At 40.0% G+C, this 24,844-nt stretch overlaps 1 protein-coding gene across 1 annotated transcript; it reads right to left on the minus strand.

The window, feature by feature from the left end:
• Nucleotides 1-1,706: 1,706 nt before the first annotated feature.
• Nucleotides 1,707-24,844, minus strand: BPNT2 (3'(2'), 5'-bisphosphate nucleotidase 2). Its single transcript, XM_015618945.3, has 5 exons — nt 24,318-24,844; nt 11,792-11,951; nt 10,763-10,858; nt 8,748-8,909; nt 1,707-7,626 (listed from the first exon to the last, which is right to left on the minus strand). The coding sequence occupies exons 1-5, from the start codon at nt 24,702-24,704 to the stop codon at nt 7,355-7,357; spliced, it is 1,077 nt and encodes a 358-aa protein (XP_015474431.1). The 5' UTR covers nt 24,705-24,844; the 3' UTR covers nt 1,707-7,354.

Raw genomic sequence — 24,844 nt, forward strand, 5'->3', positions numbered from 1 at the left:
ATTCCCACAGCCCCTTCCCAGCTGCCTGACTTACAAAACCTCTGCTTTGGTACCCACTGCTGATGCCAGGTCAAACTTCCATCCTCTGCAGTGGAACTTCAGCCCTTTGCCTGGGGATCACAAATTGTCTTTGACTGACAGACTCCTAGAATACCTTTAAGCAATTGAGTTAGGGCCCAGACCAAGACAAAACTGTGTTGTGCAGCACTACCCTGGAAAATAGTTTAATTATTGTAGCAGTGCAAATGAGCCAATGTTTGTAGAAGAGCTTTCAGTGACTGGAAAGCCTTCAGCTCAGTTGGTTAGAGCAGAGTCTTGAAAACGATGCCAAGCTTGTGGGTTTGATCCCTGTATGGGCCATTCACTTAAGAGCTGGACTCTGTGGGTTGCTTCCAGCTCAAAATATTCTGTGTGCAGGATGTACTTAGTGTGCAGGATGCATGATGAGAAGTCTACTCAGGACAGTCTTACTACAGTACAAAGAAACATGCAAGTGGCTCTCAAGCATGCACAGCATAAACTAAACTTACTGCACTTGTAACAAGCTTAGCTTACATTTCTGAATTTAATATGGACAGCATAGATGCCTGAAGAGAATAAATAAAAACCAAGAAGCTGTGGAACACAATATCTGCAAGAAGCTGACCGAAAGACAAATGGGAAGCATAAATTGGGTGTATGTTGTTGAGAAGCAGGACGCCACCATGGGCTGTATAGTTTTGAACAGCGTTACACACCTTTCACACTGCTCTAAATAATGAAACCTGCAAAACGCTGTCCCTGGGGCAGGACACAATAGATCAGGTGTGAGAGAGGCAGGGTTGAGAGCCTCATGTAACTGGCTGACAGCACAGAGCGTACATCAGCCTCTCTCTGGGCCCTTCAGGCTTCCCAAAGGATACAGCTGTTTACAACAAGCCGTGCACCAAATGCACCAGACATGCACTTGTTTAGCAAGATGAGAAGAAGCCCTCCCCCTGTGGGTTGCATCTTCTCCAAAGATGCGTTTTGGAGCATCACAACAGATTCAAAATTCCTTTTCTTGTTAGATCACACATGATCTAGGGTTTTCAAAGCTTCTGTGTGCTTATGTTGCATAAGTCCAGGACGACAGATAATTTCATTGTATATCCAGTCTTGTACATACTGGTACATATTGGTATTGTACATATTGGTAAGGGTGAGAAGAGACACATTTGAAGTTGCATCCAAGAACTGCCCAAAATGCCATATTGATGTGAGACATGAAAGGATCTTTCAACTTGCTCCAAGGTTTCACTTATGAAGAGTGGTACAATAGAGTAAGGGCTAACAATTGTGCAGTTACTACCCTGCTACTACTATTCTCATGGAAACGAGACTCAAGCAGAATGGCATAACATAATTAGGAAGAGATGTGGAAATGATGTTCGAAAAAAAATTTCTCCAGATCCAAAGAACAATACTATCTGGAGGATTTCTATGCACTCACTTTTACAAACTGACCAGCTTTCACAGCAACACAAGTATGAAAACAAAACCAGTGGAGATCTTGAACTATATTTATCATGAAGTTGGCTGGATTTATCAGTAACTCCTCAGGCAGGAAGTCTCACACACATGATCGATACAGCACATGACATGCATTACTGGAAAAAAAAAATTATCTGGAGCACCAAGAAACAATAAATACCCCCTAGAATATGGAAAAACACCCTCACAGAATGGTATTTTCAGATAATTTATTTATAGAATTGTTATTTCAATTTGGCACACAATTGGAAAATGCTAATACAATTTGGTGGGACAACAGTAAAAATGCTGGAGTGTTGCTGATCCTTCGGAGAGAAAAAATGAAATGTGAATGGCAAATAAGGAACAACTGGGCTAGAAAATAATGTTACCTAAAAGTGGGCTCTATCAGCTGTAGACCATTAAAAAAAAACCCTGAAAGACTTAGACTCAGACACTGGAATGATGTTTCCAAATGTAGGCTGAAGCTGTTAAGAAGCAACTTTAACAAACCCCAGATTGCTTGCTCTATTGACAGAGGTTGAGCTTTTCAGAATTTAGCTTAATTTACTGTTCCTGTTTTATCTGGCTTGGTGCTGCTCACAACTTGAGTTCAGTGGGAATACTGCTATTGAATTCAACAAAAATCAGCCTTTCACAGAGGGCTAATGCAGCCTCTTTCATAAGCAATGAAGCTCTGCACCCAGGGGGGCCACAAATGCCAAAATGCTTGCAACATTATACTGAAAAACCATTTTCTTCATCTTTCTGGGTTTTTAACTTCTCCTTAGTCCACCTGCATCTTTTTGGTATGGTTCAGTACCCCTAATTGCATGAACCTCTCCACATTCCCATTATTTTGTGGGCAAGTATTGCACTTCTGGTAGAATCAGTCACTACCTTAGACCTTAGTTCCAAACAATACCACTTTCAGGATAAATTGGATAGTTGACTGCTGGGGTCCTCTCACACTGGACTGTCTTCACCTTTGATCTCATTTTTTTGAGCACATCAGTTAGCAAAGGATCAGAAGGGAAGAGAGGAAGAGCAAAGAGGGAAAAGTGGCCACTATTTACTGGCTCCAGAGAGAGCCTCAAATGGAAACTGGATGAGCACTTACCACACAAGAGCTGAAAGAGCTGCTGTGGCACCCCAAAACCATAACATAGAAGGCTTCAACAGCTTCTCAGTATGAATCGTGGGTGCATGACCTGCTTTTGGGGTGGGAAGACACTCACATAAAGTACTAGGACATCATTGCAAAAGCTGCCATAAAGAAGCTGTGGTTCACAAGTCAAGCAATTGAGTCCTGAGAGTTACCACACTCTTGTCTCAGTGAATTACATTACAGTGAAGCAAATATAGTGCAGTTCTATCATTGAGGACAGCAGATTAGAAGACAAGACTATTGGTGATATTTTGGCCAAGTCAAATCTGTAATTGTTTGTGTGAAAGGGCCTAAACCACTAAAGCACTGAAGAAGAGCTCAGCATTAGGGGCCTGACTGAAAACCATCCTTGTGCAGAGGCAGTCCTTCCTGCCCTCCTCCTGCTTGGGCTTAAAATCCCACAGGCATTTATCTGTGGTTCACTGAATCTCATCTGTATCATTATCTAACCCCTGAAAGACAAGAGACATGAAAAATCAATGCAATTTAAAAAGAAGGAAACAAAAGTAATTGTCCTCTGTTGCAACTTCTTCAGCACAGTCATCCACTGCCCTAGTTTACCACAGAAAACAGATCTATGAAGAGGTTGGGCATACTGGTGGGAGACAGTAGCCTAGAAAAAATGGTTTTCTGTGAGAGAAACTGCTACTGGAATGACATCCAGGAGACAACGAAGTAGCCATTCTCTGCTGGCATAACACAGCAGAGGCCCAGAATGACACTTGGACACTTCTCACTGCATAATTCTTGAGATATGTGGCCTCCTTGTTTTAGACATTAAATCAGGAGTATACAATACTGCACTGTTGTACCACCCGAACAGATAACAGGATGCTACAAAGACATTGGAATACACTTATTTATAATCAAAAAAACAGAGATGAACCCCAGTATTGACTCCCCTCCCCACTTCTGGGCTCAAGCCATTGGCCAGTAAAAAAAAACAAAAAAACCCAAAACTTTTCTCACACCTGAAACCAATTAGAAAATCTGTCCCCTGTAACAACCATGAAGTAAATGTATGGAACAATATCACTAGTTGATTTACAGTTTCACCTATATGGTTAACTCCCTATCCAAATATGCCATATCTGCTAAGTATTTTCATTATCATAACGTGCTCTATAGATCAGAACAAACAGCTCTTAAATCCATCTGTAAAAGTCTGGCAAACATGTTAATCTCAAAAACAGTTAAATACAATATTCAACCCATTTATTTCTGTGTCCATTTATTTAGAAAACATTCATTCAAAGAATGAAAGCTAGGACTCTTGGTACAGTACCAGATATTATCTATGCTATCATACACTCTTTTTAGAAGAATGAAAAAGAGAAAATACATACAGCTTTAGAATAATTTCACTTACAACCACCTTAATCATAATAGCCACTCAAAATAGCCACCATTGGAAAACCAATGCTAAAATAATACATCCTCTTACTTCCCTTATTTGGAGCTAGAATGCTACTATGATTTTTTTTTTTTTTTAAATTAAGATTTTTAAAAAATATATACTTTTGTAGGACCCACCTACAACATGCAGTCGTTTTAAGTAGCATCCCTAAAAATGGTGTGTAACAGCTTTGTGTGGAAAAGGCTAAAATGTCAAGAACACTGCTGTAGCCCAGCAGTGAGATGTGGGTATGGTATGATTTCCCACCCTCTGGGCATAAGGTTAAGTCACATCCACACTGATGAGACCAAACAAATATTTAAGCCAGAATTTGAGCAGACCATTTCAGAATGGAGTGTAAACAAAGCCAAAGAAATGACACACTGAGTGTTAACACTACACAAAGGGCACTGGGGTGCGTGCACTAAGCAAGCACGTGTGAATACTTGCTGGTCTGTGTAACAGTTACATTGACTGCAAAATGACATCTCAAACTGATATTCACCAGCTGCTCACCTATTCTCACACCAATGTAGCTACTCTTTAAATTACACTGGGAGACCACAAGCACTACCTTAGCCCTCAAGTGTGGGAAAGTTCCACGAGCTCAGGCTCTACTAGGAGTAATTAACTGGGCACCGCACTCTCATCTCTTCCTCAGTTTCACCAGGAGTGAGATTAGGCCAATAATGGTCCCCTGTGAAAGGTACTGAACACTGTAATCCATTGCAACAAAGCAATTCAGGATATTAATGTGTCTAAACAAGCACAAGTCTTCCTAATGGAAGGCTAGGCATTTTAGCCAGCATGTGGGAGGAAGGAAAGGAGGGTCTCTCCTAAGTTACTTTGTTTTCCTAGGAAAAAAATAACTTAGGTAAATACTTTTGCTCACTGGTCTATGCCTTCAACTAAGATACAAGTAAGCCCTTGTACATTACGTAACATTTTTCATTTCCCATACAGGAAGCCTGATCACAACTTATGCAAGGAAGTGAAAGAAGCATTCCCCAAAATAAAAGCAGTCTCATTTTTAGCAATAATGTTGACATAGGGTTTCAGGCTGATCCTAAAACCCCAGCTTGCCACAGATTTTATCTTAATTGCCTAATTAAATATTGTGCATTTGATCTCTGTGATACAATCAAGTTTTTATACTAGGCTAACTATGGCTATTTCTCATACTCATATTTTAATCCATGTTCTTTAACAAATAAACATACAAACAACACTTTAAAAATTAAATTAGGCTCTAAGACATTTAAGTCAGCCTTAAAAAGCTGCAATCTTCTTGTAAAATGTTAAAACCTTGATAATTTTTTTTTTTATTCTTCACTGAAGTTTGGAAGCTCAACTTTTTGAGATAGATCAGATCCTTTTTAAAAAGAGCATGATCACTTATTTGTCGTAACTTATTTTTCATAGCATATAGCAGTTTCTTAAATTTAAAAGCTGAAAGTAAAATTGCTTTGTGTATTATCTACTGTGCAAAAGTTATTTTCAAAGAGCAGCAATAGTGTCTGCGTTGGAAAAGAAGATCTCCAAAAACTACCTGTACCAAAAGGCTCATAGGACTAAGCTTCAGTCTCCTTTCCCAGTAAGTTTAAGAAACAGAAGTCTGTATCTGTAGTTATGCAACAACTGGGAGGTCTTTTGGAAATGTGAACTTCAGCTAGAGGTTGAAAGCAGTATCTAAACATTCTCCACGACTGACCTAAGGAGAAAAACCTCTTTCTAATCAGAACAGTAGTTCTCATTAACAATATGAAAGAAGTTAAAATTAAAAAATTAAGGGTTTGGATCAAGCAGCCTAAGCCTATAGTGAACAAACTTTGAACAGAAACCATCTGTAGTAACTAAGAATTTAAGGATATTTGAGGATAAATGGGCAGCTTATTTTCTCATAATTCAAATAATTTGTACATTTTAACCTTCTGAAACCTTTCAGGGGTATGCAGAGAACAACAGTGCAGATGGTTACATGTTTGAAGATAGAAGTCCACATATTTTAGAAAATTTGATATCAAATTGGCATTTGATATCAAAGGACCTGCATTCTGTTCTGTATGTACTGGACTGAAAAGAACATTTTTCAGTAAAGTCTTGCAGACTCTGCTGTACTTCAAGTGCCACACATTCTTCAATCTTGTTTAAGCAGATTCAAGTTCAAATGGTCTCTCCTCTGTCTGTAAATTACCACAAATCACAAGCTGATTGGAATGGCTGAAGAGCTTTCTGCAGGAAGAGTGTGCTGCAAGCTAAAAAGACAAAGCTATTTATTCCTGGAGTTGTAGAAAAAGTGCTGGTTTATATCTTGTGCTGGAAATGGAAATAACCAGTCAACCTACTATTTCTGTAAAATTCATTCCCTATGACTCTGTCCAATGGAAAGAAAACCCAAACAAACAAAATAACAGGTACTGAAGGAAGAGGCTGCTTCTATAGGCACAAACACCACATGATGAACAAGCCCTATATTAGAGAAAAATCTAGCATGCATCTTTCAACATTGCTTGCAGAAATCAAGGACAAGAAGTAACTTCTAAAAAACTATACAAGGAAATGCTGCCTTCTTTTAAAAATGTATAAGGAAATAATTACACTGATTAATAAAACACTGATATTCACAACCCACCTGAACTAAAACTGGTTTACATCTTCAGGAAAGAAGTCAAAATAGTACAGAACATTTCTTTTTTTCTCTTAAAAAGCAGAGAGTGCCACACCATCAAAGATAAACTGTTGCTGCATATAGATTTGAATCAACCTTCTTGTGCTTTCCATTCAGGGGATACAAAATACGAGGTCATGATTCCTGATAAACTGTTTACAGTTATCAGATGCCTACACAAATCAAGCTTTTTTCCCTACCCAATTTATTATGGAATTGCTAAAACTACAGTAAGATGTAAAAAGTTTCAAGAAGTTTCTGTGAGAAATACTTAGGATATTTTACAAAAAAAATTGATTTTTCTTTAGTTCACCTATGTTTACCAATATATATGGTAAATGCACCTTGAGTATAAGAACTGCATGAAAACAGTCTGAAAAAAAATAAAACATGGAAACTGATGTGTGCGACCATCAATCCCCTTCCTACTTCCAATTATTATTATTATTATTGTTATTTTATTCTTTTTAAATACCACCACTGACAAAACCCAATGCAAGATACAGTCCCCAAGCCCACACCAAACTGCTTTGCTTTGCTGTGCATCTTTTCCAGCAGATTTTCACACCTGCTTCTTCAGACAGAGCATCTGAAGGCTACAAAAGCACAACTTCTACTTCATCCGTCATGCTTATTTGTGTGATGTTTTTTCCAGATCTGGAAGTTTTTCAATTAGTGCTTTATGGTTCATGTTGATACTGGCTATAAGTCCTCCTTCATTGCCATCTGAGCCAGTGTAACTAATTTCTTCTCCAGTCAGGGTAGTCATATGGCCACCCAACGCTCTCAACACTGCATTTCCAGCACATATGTCCCACTTCTTAATGTACGTGACATGGATATACACGTCAGCTTCTTCTTGATTCTTTTCAGGCACATCAAGGAGGGCCAACACTTTATAACCTAGAAGAAATGGGTAGAGGTAAAAAGAAAAAAAATAAACCAAGCTTTCCTGTAGAAACACATTAAAAGAACAATACCATTTCTCAATCCCTGTATCATGCTATCTTTTTCTCCCTGGCTTTACAATAGAAAGAAAATGTATACACCACTCTTTAATAAGCAAATCAGCCCAGGGCATTCCCCTTTATTATTCATTATGCAGTACAAAGCAATTGCTCAAAACAGTATCCATTCTTTTATGGATTTTTTTTTCAATTTTTCAACTCTTTGACCAATATACTTGTTTCATTAATCTGTCCATTTCTTCAATTTCTTAAACAGAGTCAAGTCCTGGATAAGACCAGATAGAATCAGTTACACTTTCACTTTCTTGGAAATTGCATTACCAAGAAGCAATGCAAGACCTTCTTGAGTAAACAATCTGTAAGGCAGCTCTGGCTTTTTGCATTAAAGATACAGAAAGATACATTTCTGTAAAAATAAAATTTTGCATGGCTTTTCTAAGACTTTAAAACTACTCTTGTTCACACTAGTGCCTCCCATTCATGCTTGACTAGTAACATGCACAAAGACATCGCATAAATAAAAAGTATTCTAAAACTTCTTTAAATTGAGTAGGAGGCAGACAAAAATGGACTTTAGTGATACTAATTTTCTCTTTTGACATAACTGCAATAAACAGTATCAAACTTTAATGGCTTTTTTCTTAATTTTTTTAAAATCAGCCATTCTAACAGCTAACTAACAAGCAACAGATTCTCTTCCATTATTGTGCCTGTGGTCACACAACCCTTTTTCTCCCACTGAGGCACCAGTGCCTGCCATGAGCATACATCAGTGCGTTTCAATGAAAGGACCACAACAACATTGCTGGCCCAGCCTTAGATCCAGTAACATAGTGACTTGTGAACAGCCTGAAATCTGAACCAAGTCTGCATGTAGGTTCCTAAATACAGGAAAAAATGTGTCCCTATTGTCAAGGGTTTGCTTTCAGTGATGTGAAGATCAAAAGGCAAGAGGAAAAAGAGAAGACACCACGGTACATCCTTTTGTCTAGTAACAGCTACACCATTAAAACATTCTGAAGCAGTAAAATGGATAGGATGCTTAAAGAACCAAACCTGCTCCACCAGCGGGGATTATCACAGTTTTATTGCCAAATGTCTGCCGTGCAACCTGCTCAACTTTTCCTGCATGGGAGCGGGACACAATAATCCTTGGAGTCTTCTCGTTGTAGGAGGAACGAGCTTTTACATTTGACCCACCATCCACCATCGCCCAAGCTACAAGAGAAACAAAAATTCTGCTAAGATTTACAAAAGACAATCTCTGTTAAGTGTGAGGATAAAAGGGTACTTATTTAATAATACGTACTTGATACCTCACACTTTGTATCTCTCAATACTGTAAAAGAGAAAGAGCTGACAGAGGATGGGGTGCATAGCCACATATGCACACAAGGGAAGAGAAAGAGGCCACACACACATTGGTGCATATGGCATTATCCCAAGCCTGACTGTTCTTGAGTAATACTTCCAAAAAACAGAATAAGAGGGAAAAATCCGACGTAGTTAATATTTAGAATTTGCAATTGGAAAGCTACCAAAGTTAAAAGGATGGCTCCTAGTCAGAAATACATCCAATATTTCCTCAGACAATGTTTTTTTGTAAGACCAAAAAGCCCCACTACCCTTTAAAGCAGATATCAAAAATGCAATGGAGTAATTTTGTTCAGAAGGAGAGTAATGCTCAAGAAGGAAAATAGCTCAGAAGGATAGTGCTACAAAGAAAAATATTTGATGTTGTGTTTCAGAGAACTGAATTTAGAATCCACAACTTCCCACTTGTTTTATCATGAACTTCAAAGCCAAGCTTGGTAGGTGGCATCCCCCAACCATTAATTTGACATTTACTTAGTAAACTACCCAGCAATTTCATCTCAGTAGAGAGCCAGATTGTTTGGCAACAGACTGAGCTCTGTGTAATAACAATACTGACTGCCCTTTATTGCTTTGTATTTGTGTGGTAGTATTAGGAACAATTTGTCTCAAAACATATCAGTATTTCCAGCTTGGAAAATGAATACTTGTCACACAGAATGACAGAATTCATTGCATCTCATGATTCACGTCTGAACATTGCACACTTGACTATTATCAAAGGAAATAAATTTTCAACATTACAATGCTAAAAACCTATTTCTTCAGATAGGTATTGACACCTAAAAAAATATGTTCCAAAATCTCCAAGACTCTTGGAAGCATATTGGGATTTAGCACATACTTAAGTGACTGCTAATTAAATTCATATTTATAGACAGCAATATATTTAGCACAAAATGTTGAGTGTTCAGTGAGCCAAAAAAAGGACAACAAATACAAAATGCATTTATTCAGACTTAGTTTTGTGCCAGAGCTACCGCAAAACTTCAGAACTCTAGAGGTCAGTATTGCCTAAGGGAAAATGTAAACAGAAATTCCTGTTTTAAATACACAGTAAGACATGAATACTTAAACTAGTCTGAGGCCTTCAGAAGTGCATGCAAATTGTCAAACTTGCAGCAATGCTTGCTGATACATCATTAATACTAAAAAATTAATTACTTCACAGCTATGGCATTTAAAAACGTGTTAGATAATCAATAAGACTATACTAGACAGTCTTGCCTGTTATATGCAGTTGCCATTAAGATCTTTATTCAGTTTTTTTTTATTCACACCAAATAAACAGGAGCTCCTAGGTATATTATCACAGACCCAAGTTACTCTGCTAAATGAGCAAAGTACTCTTTTTTGCTAAAGATAAAAGAACACATAAAACTGCTTAGTATTTGTAGCTTTAACTTGGTTTTTTTATTTGATATAAGCACTCTAATTGAAGGGATCTTAGCTCTTAAAAGTATTTTTGGCTAGTTTGTTCTAAATACATCATTTTTATTTTAAACAAGGGTGGCATTTTCCTTTGTGGTTTTATAGCACAGAACACATCTAGAGCTCTAATTGTGTGGTCTGCTGCAGCACCGTTTTGCTGCTGGTACTATTTTCTCATTTATACCTACAAGATGTTTACCCAAACACCAAATTTTAATTAATACTATGACTGACAATGATGGAAATATGTGAAGGCATGAAGGTACCTGTGTATGATGAGAAGGGCTTGTGTATCACACCTATTACTGGTTTACCATTTACAGCCACACAAACCATTGTCGTGACATACTGTCGAAGATCCTCTGCGGGCAAAACAAGAAAGGGAGCAAGTTTACAATCAGATGCCAAGAACACAAAAGGAAAACAGACAGGAGATTATTCAGATTATTCTCTGAAGACTACTTTACATTCTGCCTCTTGCAGTTATGTAACTTTAATGTATCTTCAAATAACCTTTCAGTTTTCAAAAGACTTTGAAAACTTTTCAGCTTTCCAGCAATTTTTCCTGTTCAGTAGATGTAACCTACACTCCTACCAAATCTAATGCTATCAGCTGTGGCTTATGCAACACATGTCTTCATGGAAATCTGTGCCCCTGCATTCTCCCTTCTCTGCTTCATCTCCTATCCTCTAGTGGTTCAAAAATGGTAATTAAAAAGCAAAAATCATCCCCTGGAAAGCATAACTGTAACAGTGAAATAGTCACAAAAAAATGCCCGGTTTTGTTACTTTCTAGAATTTTAGCTGGATTGCCTTGAACTGTTTATGTGACATGCTAAAATATTTGCAAAGCGGCCAGGCTCAATTCTACATGCTTTTTTGAAAAATGACAACAAAAATTTCCTTGTATCAAGTTAAATAGTATATTTACTTAGTATTCCCTTTCAATAAACAAAACCAAACATCTAAGATACTTAAAAGTTGTCACAGTAATGACTGAAATAAAGAAACATGTAATTCCAGTACAATCCATAATTGACAGTTAAGCATTTATTACAGCAATTATTTAGTTGCAAGGATACCAAAGTAATTTCAGAGTTGGAATATATAAAAGTAAATGTTGTAATTTGAGAACTACAGAGATTTCATTATGTAATTTGTTCAATTAAATCACATTAGCTTTGACATAAGACACTTTAACAAGAGATGTCCTGTTAAATACTTACTATTTTGTCTCCAGTTTAAAAGACAAACATCAGAATTACACAAATTATTTGTCAACAAGAATCAACTACCTGTGTATTCTTGTGTAGCGTCTAAGGGATCGATCCAGACAGTGACACTTTCTGCTGGCACCTCTTTAGGCTGTATTTTTTGCTTTATTTCTTCAGGAATACTGCGATCCCAGGGGACTGTCTCCTCATCAGCTGTATCAACACGCTCCTCAGAATTTATCTGTGGTGAGACAACAAAAGCAGTTGCATTAACATATCAGATACAGTAACTGCGGCACTTGGGAAAATTACAGATTTGCTCACATTTTCTCTTTCTTCCTTCACCTCAAATGCAGGAATTAAGTAGTTTTTTCAGCAACTCACAGGCTATTATGATCATGTGACAAGCAATGCAAAACCACAATCCTGAATTTTACTGTGAACCACACCAGCTGGACACTGTTGTTTTGGCTGCAAGCTCTCCCTACTGAATGTTCCCACAGTATGAATCACATTTTTTTAAATCAATATTTAAATACAGTTGATTCAAGTACTACAGGCAGAACATTTGACTCTGGAGAATACAGTACACAGACAGCAGGGGGTCTAAAATTCAATTTATACAGACCAGTAGAAGCACATGGAAATGTAGAGATATACTATCACCAGATATTATGCAGACTGTGCATGACTTGGATGAAATTGGAAGAAATCTTAGTATATATATTCCTGCTGTAGGCACTGAGTTACAACTAGAAATTTAAGCGGCTCAATTAAATTTAACCACTACACAACTGTCAGATGAATTTATTTCACAAACAAGTTAAGTAACATCCCTTACCCATTTTTAGGGCAGGTTGGGGTAAGGTCCTAAGATGGCCTATGAAGAACATGTTTTAACAGCAGTCAAAAGTCACATTTAAGCCTGTTGTCACCTGCTGCCCAGCTTAATGAACGTTACTCCACAGTAGAGGGCATTTCAGGACATCAAGCAGAGCCTGGTAGGGAAGCACACAGCACCGATCTGCTGAATGGAATAACATTCTGCAAAACCCAACACAACATCCTTGTTACTGCAGTAGCACAATATTTTTGGATGCTCAGAGATGCAGTTGTCCCAGAAGCTGTAGGTAAGTGACATGGAAAGACAATGAAAATGAAGGAGCTATCATTTGAGCGTGACAGACCTTACATGAGCAGGATTTTTACATAACTCACATCATAACAAGAAAAGGCATCACACACATCTCAACTGTAACAAGGTATTAGCCAAGAGTTAAGGGCCATTTTCTCCAAGACAACTCAAAAAGAAAAAGGAAGCAGAACTGCAGTAACTCCAGCCATACATCATAGCTGTCTTCTCCCATAAAAACAGTATTTGAAGCATTATATGTCAAACATGGAGCTCTTGAAGTGGCCGTGACATTTACAAATTAAACATCTGTCACTATACAATAAACCTGATGATTGCATTTTCCCCTAGGGAAAACAAACAGTTCTGCAAAGTCAAGATGAGTAGTTCCACAGACTTGGCAGTCTCAACATAGCCCCTGGGCAGTTCCTAAGTTCCACTACAGCACATGACATACCATCATAAAAAACCCATTTCCTCAATAGAAGAAAGGGGCCTCCAAGAAGCTAAGGGGTTGGAACCAAATGCTCAAAAGGAGGAATATCTTGTTAAACCTGTTGTTACAGTACACTAGAATGTAAAGACTGAAATCATCTGAAAGGTACTGCTTTCAGAGAAACACTGCCTACTAGCTCAGATTCTGTACCAGTGACTGCGACACCGCAGTATTTATAATGCCATAACGTGAGAGTCTTGCTCGACAGACATGATTACTGCATGAGAAAAAAAACCAAAACAAAAAAAAACAAAACAAAACCAAAACCAACAACAAAAAACCCCATGGGAAATAGTGATAAGGTTGCATAGACATCTGGAGAAAGAAAAAAAAAACCCAAAACCAAAACCTCAAGTGGTTCACTCATTCTTCCATTCATATGACCATTTACTCTTTAGCTTTGGCTGAATACTTGCCTGAGAGGGGCTCATCAACCCTTAAAACTTCTTTCATTCCTCCTGTTTTTTGTTCTGTTTTTTTTGTTAATGAAGGAGACTATACCTGGACAACATGCCTCTGTGTTAATTCCATGTTCCTATTTGTCATTCTCATTTGCTGGCAGCTTCCAGAGGCCACGACCTTACACTTTAAACATCACTCTTCTCAAGCGATATGGATATGCAGTTCACTGCAATCCCAAACCCTCACTCATAAATTAGGAGTAGCTATGGTATAAAGACAATCACAAGGCCAAATATTTCAGGAACTAGACCTTATTTCATCAAGATGCTCTGGGGTTAATTGCCTAACAGCTGTAAGGTGTAAAAGTCCATCTGGGGAAGTTCTGGAAGCTGAGCACTGACATGAAGGTTAACTACTAATCTTCCCCAGTTACGCTTGAAGCAAAAGCAATTCTCACAAGGAACTGGATCAAACACAGAGGTTTAATAAAATATATGTAAATCAGTGCATGGAATATTGCTGAAAAGTAAAAAAAAAACCAAAAAGCTCAAAACCATTATTTCATAAATAAGGCAGTCTGGCTGCATCTCACCAGTACAGTGCTTCCCCAAAACCAGCCTGTAAGGTGCAGGAACTCCATAACAAATGAGGGATGCTGCTCATGGGAGCCAGCAGCAGAGGTGCAATACCAACACCAGGATCAGTCCACAGTGTGCCTTCCAAAGCACCCAGGTGTTTCCAGCCTTTGTGAACCTCTGCACACTGGTGACTGGAACACAGATCTGCCCAGGAACACAGGAAGCAACTCCAGCATACCACAAACTTGTCTGGATAAATGCAGTGCTCTGAACAGCCAACAGTCCTGACCACTTCAGGGAACCTCACAGAGGCTCTTTTTCCTGCGCTGGTTTAGTCCCTACCAGCACTTCCTGCTGTCTTTGTGGCACCTCATCACCCAAAAAACCTGCCTGAATACTAGCTAGCTGTCCCTGGCATGGCACACAACTTCAGGCTTTCTCCTGGTCTGAAAGAGTGGAACACAACTGGAGTTTTGCCTTTGAATTCACCCATCAAAGGTGAAAAAGTGAAAAAATATAAGCAAACACCCCCTCCCTCCTCCAAAATAGAAGCTTCTGTTCAAATACTTCAAACCAGACATCAGTACATGAAAATGCAATGCTTTTCTTAGAAAGTGTTTGGTGGCATGTTATTTTTTTTTTAATTTAGCACTTCCTCTCCTTCCCTTTATACTTCTCATTTTATGAGCTCAATAATCATTTTACGTTTTAATATGCAAATAATAAGAAGTAGCAGAGCATTTTATTCCTGAGAGCATCAGTAACCCCACTGGAAAACTATGTCCTCTGAAATCCAAATCTTAGTGCTGTTTCATTAGAAAATAAAACAAGAACGACACAAATACTATGACACCTGTATTATAAAAATACCAATTAAACTACTCAAACTGAAAGAGAAAATCATTAAAAAAAAATACAATAAAAAAAACCCCAAAACAGCCCCCCTACAGATTACCAGTCAGAATATGAGCGTAAGAGTATTCCAGGTATTACCTTCCAAAAACAGAGATTGGAACAGGTTGCCCAGAGAGGTAGTAGATGTCCTTTCTCTCAAGTATTCCGGGTCAGGTTGGATGAGGCTCTGAGCAACCTGATTGAGTTGAAGATGTCTCAGCTCATTGCAAAGAGGTTGGGCTAGACAGTCTTTAAAGGTCTCTTCCAAACCAAATTATTCTATGATTCTATGACTCAATGAATAAGTCTATTGATTTGAATGGGACCAAGGAAATGAAAAGCATTAGTAAATGAAATGAAAACTAGCAAAACATTAATAGGTGTCTGTTTTTCTGTTTTGTTGGTGCACTGATGCTGCATGACCTGTACAGCCACTTCACCAGTGATGATAAGCATTATGCATGCCCAAGACTCGACTTTTCCACCTGTATCCACCTGACATGAGATGGAGGGAAAAAGTGGAGAGAAAAAAGTAAATGCAAACATTTGCAAACAATAAAACAATAGTTTCAACATCTTCTTTCTGAGTGACTGAGAAATGTCCTCTGTGGATGGTGGAAGATACTTTATAATTACATATACCTTCTGTACTAATGTCTAGAGCAACCACTAAGAGCTCATGTTCATGTCTGTCCAATCTGGTGGCCTTCTAGATGGAGTGACTGCAACAGTTGACAAGGGTGCCAAGACCAACCAGTGTCACCTATCTAGACGTCTGCTAGGCCCACATGACATCATTGTCTCCAAATTAGAAAGACATAGATTTAAAGATTATTCAGTAGATAAGGAATTGGATGGATGGACACAGACGGGAAGTTGGGGTCAACAACTTGGACACCAGTGATGGTCTCCCCCAAGGCTCCGCTTTGGGACTGGTGCTGTTTTATATCTTTATAAAGATATATATAATGTTGTCAATGACAACACTAAGATCAAATGGACCCTCAGCAGGTTTGCAGATGAGTTGAAACCAAGCAGTGCACTTAACATAGCAGAAGGAAGGGAGACTGTCCTGAGGGACTCAGACAAGCTTGAGGAGTTGGCTCATGAGAACCTCATTAAGTTTAACAAGTGCAAGATGCTTCAGCTGGTTTGGGGTAATCCCAGGAAAGAGTACAGACTGGGGGAACTCACTGAGAGCAGGATGACAGAGACAACCTTGGGGTTTATCACAGATGTGTGCTCACAGCCCAGCCAGCCAACTACCTCCTGGGATGCATCAAAAAGGCAGCATGGCCAGCAGGTGGAAGGAAGCGATTCTCCCCCTCTCCCCTGCCATGGTGAGACCCCACCTGGAGTGCTGCAACCAGGTATGGAGTCCTCAGCACAATAATGATGTGGACTTTTTAGAGTGGGCCCAGAGAAGGGCCACAGAGATGATGAGAGGGGTGAACACCTATCCTACAAAGACAGGCTGAGAGCTGGCCTGGAAGAGAGAGAAGGCTCCTGGGAAACCTTAAGGTCTCTTAAGTGCTCAAATAGTGTTTGTAAAGAAAGAGGGAGAGTAACTTCTTACATGGGCAGATAGGGATAGGACAAGGGGGAATAGTTTTAAAGTAAAAGAGGAGAGATCTGGCTTTTAGAGAGAGATTTTAGGAAGAAGTTTACTGTGAGGGTGTTTGTCCCTGAGATCATGTTGCCTAGCGAAGTTGTGGATGTCTCATCCCTCAAAGTGCTCAAAACAAGACTGGATGGGGCTTTGAGCAACTTAGTCTGGTGGAAGGCATTGCTGCCCATGACAGGGTAGCTGGAACAAAATGACCTCTAAGGTCCCTTCCAACACAAGTCATTTTATGACTCCACAATACCCACAACTTCACACCTTTGAAGGCATGACCTATGGGGTATCTGCATGGGACTTTAATTGAATTGCTCTTACCTGGCTGTGCTTCAGAGATGTCCCAGCTCAAAGGAGAGTGGTTGAAACAGCAGTCTTTGGGATTTCCCCCACTTGGAGACCCCTTCAACCGCTGCTGCACTGCACCAAAGAGCAGCCCTACTCACTGCATTACAAGACAGACTGCTTTACCTGCATTGGCACTGCTTCTGTTTTTCTCCTCAAATGTATCAGAGGTGAAAGCTGTCTCAGCTTCTCACAGCATCTGTACATACACAAACCGTGTGAAGGAATCAGATGCCAAAACCTCTGAATGTAAATACCCACTCCACAAGTCAAGACATATAAATATGCTCAACAGGAGAGCAAAAAGCACTCAAAGCACCATTATTTCCAGTATCTGAGGAAAATATCTAACCTACTCTGGTTACAAAACAACGCTGCAGAATCTGTTACAAAGGGAGGAACGTGTATTCACACCAAGACTTAGCTCACCTGCATCCAGGACCGTTCATGATCCCTCCCTTCCACCTTTCAAATTTGGGGATGATGAATAGCAGTTTTCACTATGAATGAAAGCTGCTTTTTGAAAACTTAGGTTACTTAACTCCACAAAGAATATAAACTGGGAAATCAAAGCACCACTTCTTTTTGTAAATTAAAAATGCCTTTAAGCTTTAAAAAATTTAAATAGTAGCTTTACCAGCATAGTTAAAAAAAAAAAAACCAAAAACACCCTGATTTTGTTCAATACATGGACATTTTCAAAGCCAGATGCATGCTTTTGAAAAGGTTCTTTTCCTCCTTAGATTACCACAACATATTAGAAAGAAAAAATAAGCTTTTACAGGTGATCTTCAGGCCTTTCAAAAATGTTCCTCTTGCAAAGGCTCAATTTACATGGAATATTAGCAAGGCAGATTTTGTTATGAAAAGAAAGAAGACCTTGCTGAATCACAAAGTTTTCTAAAAAAAGCTAATTAAAAGGTAATTAAGTTTAGAAACAGTAAGTTTGAAGTCCTAATTTTTAAGCTAATAAGTTAGTTTATTTAAAAATTAAGTTTAAAACCATAAAGCACATTTGTATAAAAATGTGTAGGGTACAAAATCATACAAATGTACAGAATAATAAGAAGTATAAAACCCTCCAGTCTCATGATGACATTCATTTAATCAGAAAACAACAAGTACTTCTATAATTACATCATGACACTGAAAAAGGACACGTGCCTTTTTCAAGGCACCTAAGTCAAGGCAGACAGAGGTTTTCTTCTAACATCAACTACATCTTTCATTTTAGCAACATGAAGTCACTTAATGCAGGAACAAGATGATAGAACATGCAAAGAAGAATCTGGACAAGCCTAAATGTCAAGTAGCTCTATCAGTGCTTATCAAAACTCATTAGGTGACTTTGGCCATTAAACCAGCAGGAAGCAGACTGAAACAAACAGGACCTAATAAATGATAAAGACATATCCAATGACAACTCTGCTTCTATGGACTTGCAATGAATGAATGGAGGTTGGTGAAAACAACAAAAGTGGAGTTGAGGGAATCAGCACAGATCACAGGATTCACTGTTTCCACCAGTAATCTGCAAAAACAACTAGAATTTTAGACCAGGAAAAGAAAGCCACTTGCTCATTAGCTCACCAAAACCACACAAGTGATTTCAGTAGATGGCTAAATTCTCCATTATAGTTCTATACAAACCCAAGTCTAGCAAAGAGAAAGAGATAACTTGCTTGTCACAAGAGTTGCAACACTTCATTTCAAGAAAACATCCAAATAAGGACAAATTAGAAATCTACCAATAAAATAGACAATACCCAAAAAAAGTCCACTGTTAGTTGTTGTTAGTGTTAGTGTTAGTTGTTGTTAGTGGCTGCACTAAGAAATTCAACTCTCCAGATGCTCAGCTGATAGATTAAACACCCACAGTGTACAAACAAGCCAAATGAACTACTTGTAATTGCCTCTGAAAAGATAATCACAGAATTCATTAGCATACAGTTACACTCTTTAACTTCATTTTTATGCAGAGAGAGTGGGCATAAGTCATCTGGCATCATTTGGAACCCATGTGAGGAGATGCATCTCCAGACAACATCTATTACTGAGATTTCAGATTAACATTAACACTTCTTGTTTTACTTAGAAACCCACTGGCAGTAGCAAGGATCATCCAGGTCAGAAGAACATAAATTTCATTAAAAGCTCTAAGATACAAGGAGGTTATTCTCACAAGATGAAAAGACAAATTAATGAACCTACTCACTAAAGTGCAATACCTCTGAAGTTAAAGTAGTATTTTCTTTTTTAAAACCACCTCTTGAACATATCTATCTTTCACACAGAATCCATATCAATTGCAGAGGTTGCCATCTCATATGAAATTCCAGTTTTTTAGGTATGGTAGTTGGCACTGTGGTCAGAAGTCTATAAACAGTGAGTTGAAACCTAGATAGTACTTCAGATAGCCTGATAAAAAAAGAAATCCTTGGAGCCATTAATCTTCAAAAGTCACATTAATTTAGAAGAAAAAGTAAAACTGACATGTTCATAAAGTTTCATTTCAAGCACTGATGCTGGCATTATCATACATGCATAAGCTTGAAATGTGATATTTATCCTCAGTCTTAACTGGGAAAGAGACATAAGAACATTTGGATTCAGAACAGTGGCAAGACTCACAAAAAGATGCTCAAAGAGGAAGACTGCGATTTCCACCACAGTTGCAATATTAAAAAAAGGGAGCAAACAAGATGAAACTCTATTCAGTATTTACACTAGAAAAGAAGATATATATGGTGCAACTCTAGAACAAAAGTAAGCCAAAACAGCTCAAAATGAGAATGTAGGGCAGAATACAATCGGATCAAAGGCTGAAATCTGCATCCTGTGAAAGCAACTCCAGTATAGCACAGCAGTGAAATAGCAGAATTGTGTGGGTCTCTTTAAAATTGGCTTTTTCAGTCAGAGGACAAGAGGCAATCTGGTCAAACTGCAAATTTAAGGAACAGTCTGTCAATCATTCCTGCCTTTGTGATCAAGTAGGGCTGCTCCTTCAGATGTGCTGGATATTGGCTGAAGTGGGAAGTGAACCAGGTTACTCCTAAATAACCATGCTTTTAAATAACTTTTATTTTTAGTTTTTACTCAGGACACAATCAGTTATCAAGATCTTGACATTGATCCCTGGACAGGCCATTAAAAAAGCCTAAGGCATGATAATGAGAGGGATCTTTCAGCAGGTAATGCTGCTGAAACCCTGGTATCATGAGATCGTTTCTTCACAGAACATACCAGCATTTCTGGCTAGTCTGTCACTGAATTTCAAAAGAATGCCTCCCCAGTCTATTCCCACCCCAGCAGCAGGGCTGGATCAAGCATCTGTTTAATCTCCTCACCTAAGTCCCATCCCAGTCCTTATCACACCACCACTGTGCCAGTAGAAGAATAAATAAGGCTGCACAGAGAACCAACCAGGAAAGAAGAAACCCAGAAAAGATAAACAAAATAAATAAAAAATGAAAGCAGCAGAGGGAATGATTACAGCTGGATCAAAGCTTTAACTTGTTAGCATGACAAATAAATGAGGCCAACGTATTGTAGTGGTAACACCTCAAACCTGTAATTGCAGTTGAGAACTTCACCAGGAGAAAGCAGTGCATGTTTTAGCATTAAGTATATTTTAAAATTAACTGTACAAAGATGCTTCATGGAATACACATGAAAATATTTATTGCCAGATGTTGAGTGCAATCAGACAACACTGGGTAATACCCAAGGAAGCAGTAAGTGGCTTGCCCCTTTGTCTCTTATCCTTCTCAAGCCTGTTTCTGAGGGATATAAAAACTCCACCACTAAATCTAAACCAAATTTACTCAGCGATAAAACACAATTGAGCTGCACCTCTTTGGTCTTACCTAACACAGACTTGAGAAGTCTGAACTGATGCAAATGCATCTATTTATATTAAACAGAGCAGTTGATGTCAGCGGTGGAGTTCCTCTTCCTGTGTAGAGACAATACCTTTACTCAAGAGAACAAAGGCAAATACTTTCTGTGGGATTTTTTTCCCCCTCAGATTTTGAAAGGGCTTTTTTTATAAATCCCAACTCATTGTATTATAAGACTTTTCCCAGATTTATTTCAGCTTCTGCAAGTGAGAAGCCTAACTCTTCAATCTTCTCTTAATAACCATACTTAAAGAGACTCAGATCTTCTTCAGAAAGACCACTTGCATGCTTTCTCTTTTTATGTCCAGCAGCACAAACCAGGGAATCCAACGCTGCTCACTGACTTTATTTCAGTCGAATGACTTTTCCCCTTGGTTACTTTGTACCACTGGAAAGTCACCGTTATTCTTAGAGAATCACAGACTAATTAGAATTGTTTGGGCTGGAAGGAACTTTCCAGATCTCATTCCAACCCCCCTGTCATGGGCTGGGGCTTCTTCCACTAAACCAGGTTGCTCAAGGCTTATCCTGCCTGACTGTGAACATTTCCAGGTCATCCACAACTTCTCTGGACAACCTGGTCCAGTGCTTCAGCACTCCCACAGTAAAGAATTGTGTCCTAATGTCCAATTTAAACCTGTCCTCTTTCAATTGAAAGCCATTCCCCCTTTGCTCAGTCAACACATGCCCCTGTACAAAGCTCCTCTCCAGTTCTCCCCTTCAGGTTCTGAAAGGCTGCTGTAACATCTTGCAGGAGCCTTCTCTTGTCCAGGCTGAACAACTCAATTTCCTTTGCTTTAGAGGCATATTTTAGCACCTAGTTTTTGTGCTAGTTCATCTTTTTCCTGGCTGCAGCATTTGGAGACATTTTAAATACTGAGGTACTCCTGTTAAGCTCAAGAACTTAAGGATGTGAAAAAATCAGCATTTTGCATGAGCTTACTCTTGGAATTATTGCAGTTTTTGTTTGACAGCTTTTATTAGCATCGTCTTCTCTAGCAAGGAGAGAAGAGGAGGTTTATTTGACTACAGCAGCATCTTTTGTTCTGGAGTCACTCTGTACAGGGGGCTAAGACTACAGATATAAAGTAAGATATTTCTTACATGATGCAATTTTATACTGCCTCAGAAAATCCTCTATAATCCGTATATTCACACCAAAACTCAGCAGGTCTGTTCTATGAAAGAGCTTCAATTTTAGATGGGTTGCTCTGAAGTTACACTTGAAGGATTAGTAGATTGAGATAATACCTTGCCTTCACACCTGAGAAGCACACACAGTATGTATATAGTAGGAGAAGAAAGCTTTTATTTTAGTTTGGGGAGATGTTTATGAATACATCTTCATCACAGACTTTAAGAGACAAAATGCCTTATCAGTGTATATACAGCTTAGTGAGTATTTTTTAAACACCACATGAGGTAAACTGTTATTATCCCCATCATGTTCTTAAAATACTTAACATCCCACAGCTGATCTGTCAGACTGAGTAACTCCAGATCACCTGAAAAATTTGTCAAGTACACTCATCCTAGACATCCTCAGTTCTTGAGCTCAGTCAATCTAAGGAGTGGAGAAAACTAAAAGACATATGCCTGGTATTTTCCAGTTCCACAGACCTATGCACACATTTTCAGTTTTATATTGCCTTTGAGAACATATCTACACTTTCAAAAGTACCATCTATTCTTAAAGAATAGCAGCACACATCACCTGTGAGAAAAAAAAAAGGGAGTACCAAAGTTTTTTAAAAGTAGATGTTCAAAGTTCACACCCTCTGCCAAAGACACAAGTCAGACCGTCACTGCTAAGAATCCCAGGCTCCAGAGCAGAGTTTACATGAGACCACAGAGCAGGCAATACACAATTTACTGTGTTCTTCAAGCCCAGACAGAATCCCAGCCTTCTCTAGAAGCACATGTAAGACAACTCTTACATTTAGATTAATGAAGTTCCTCCATCTGTGAAAGGGGAGAAAGCAGAAGTTTCAAGTCAGCTAAGCTGTAAAGCCAAGATCTCTGAGGGCATTGAATAATGCAAGAGAACAGGGGTCAATACTTTTTCTTTCTTTAACACTGGGCCTGTGAAGGTGCCTTTTCAATCCAGGATATCTTCAAAATAGAACCTGCATAATCTTTCTGTAGAGGAAATTAGCTACAGCTCAAGTTTATTTCAAATATTGAAGAATTTGTTGTTTCCTCAATTTGTTGTTTCCTCTAGATTTCATATTCAGTTAGTTCTTTACAACACTTTAAAACCCCACCAAAACAAACAACCCCCCCGCCAAAAGCCAACAAACAAAAAACCATTTTTCTGTGGAACTTTCAAAACAGCTACCGAAAATCTAATAGTAACTCAATAACCAAAAACCAGACTTAGCTACTTTTTCTCTCAACCCATCCAGCAGAAGCATGCAACCACCGCCTCTGAGATCCAAATTTAGGGCTTTCTATCCATTTCAAATGATGGTGAGAAACTAAGGAATTTAACATCGAAAGACAGAAGTTCCCACTGATTGAAGTGAAAGCAGAAACAATGCAAACAAACCCCCAGAATCCTCAAAGTATAGTTGAAAGGCTAGGGTGCGACCTTAAGAGGTAGACCCAGATTTCCGAAGTGACGGAGAGCAGGAAGGGGTGTACACCTTTGAAAGCAAAGTAAACTCATTTTGTTCAGGTAGGCAGTGATCCACAGTATTGACACAGCTGTGCTTATCTGCTGTCCTGCAGCCACGAGCGCCGAACACTCGCTTACTGCAGCGCTATGTTCCTAAGCCTCGAATTCTCAGGCGCTGCTCCCGCTCCTGGCTCTCCCCAAAACTGCCGGCACGAAGGACAACCGGCAGGAAGGGTAACTACCAAACCAACGGCATTCCTCATTTCTGCATCTCAACCGGAGCCGGAATTTGCACTGTGCAAGTACCTCTATCCTTAACCACAGAGCTCATGGACCGCAACGGCGAGATCCGGCGTTCCTCCACCCCTCCCCGCCCGTAGGGTTTGATACTGTTTCACCTCGCCTGCCTTCCCCTGCAACCCAACACCCACGGCCACCAGCGTGAGGTGGCACTGCCGCAAATTCAGCGGGAGGGGAAGGAAAAGCGCAATCGAGGGCAGCGCGTCCCGCCGCGGTACAACGGGAGCGGCGGCGGTGCGGAGCTGCCCGGCCCCGGGGCTCCGCACCGCGGTCCCAGCGCCGGGCCCGCGGCAGCCCCCGCCCCACGGAGGGCGCCTGGCACCCACCTGCACGGCGGGGAAGGCGCCCTTCAGCAGGTAGAACATCCTGCGGTTGGAGAGAAGGTCGCCGGTGGTCAGCTGCTCCTCGGCCCCCTCCCGCGTCTTCCCCTTGGCCTTGGCGTTGAGGACGTTCCCCTCGCGGACCCGCTTCACCTCCTCCCCTCCCCTGACGGCGGCCAGCACGGACACGGCCAGCAGCTCCCGCAGGTCCACGGCGCCGCCGGGCGCAGAGCCGGGGGGCGTCTCGGGCCCGCCGGCCGCCGGCTCGCTCAGCATGAAGAAGGCGAAGCGGCCGGCCAGGAAGCCGGAGTAGAGGTGGTAGAGGACGCCCAGCCCCAGCAGGCAGAACACGGCCATGCCGAGCGGCGAGAGGCGGATGCCCATGGGGGCCATGGCCGCGGGGCGGGCGGGTGGCGGGGCCGGGCAGTCACCACAATCCCATGGCACGGCCGGGGCGCTCCGCTCCCGCTGCTGCTGCTGCGGCGGCGCCGGGCCGGCTCCACGCTCGCGGCCGGGAGGCAGCGCCGTCTGTA

The sequence above is a fragment of the Parus major genome, chromosome 2 (genome assembly GCF_001522545.3).
Source record: "Parus major isolate Abel chromosome 2, Parus_major1.1, whole genome shotgun sequence".
Taxonomy (NCBI): Eukaryota; Metazoa; Chordata; class Aves; order Passeriformes; family Paridae; genus Parus; species Parus major.

What these genes read in the sequence shown, in the direction of transcription:
- BPNT2 (XM_015618945.3), bottom strand. Translation starts at nt 24,704, where the DNA reads ATGGCCCCCATGGGCATCCGCCTCTCGCCGCTCGGCATGGCCGTGTTC. An exon ending in GCGCCTTCCCCGCCGTGCAG is followed by an intron (nt 11,952 to 24,317) that starts GTGGGTGCCAGG and finishes GTCTCACCACAG; the next exon opens with ATAAATTCTGAGGAGCGTGT. An exon ending in GCCCTTCTCATCATACACAG is followed by an intron (nt 8,910 to 10,762) that starts GTACCTTCATGC and finishes TTTCTCTTGTAG; the next exon opens with CTTGGGCGATGGTGGATGGT.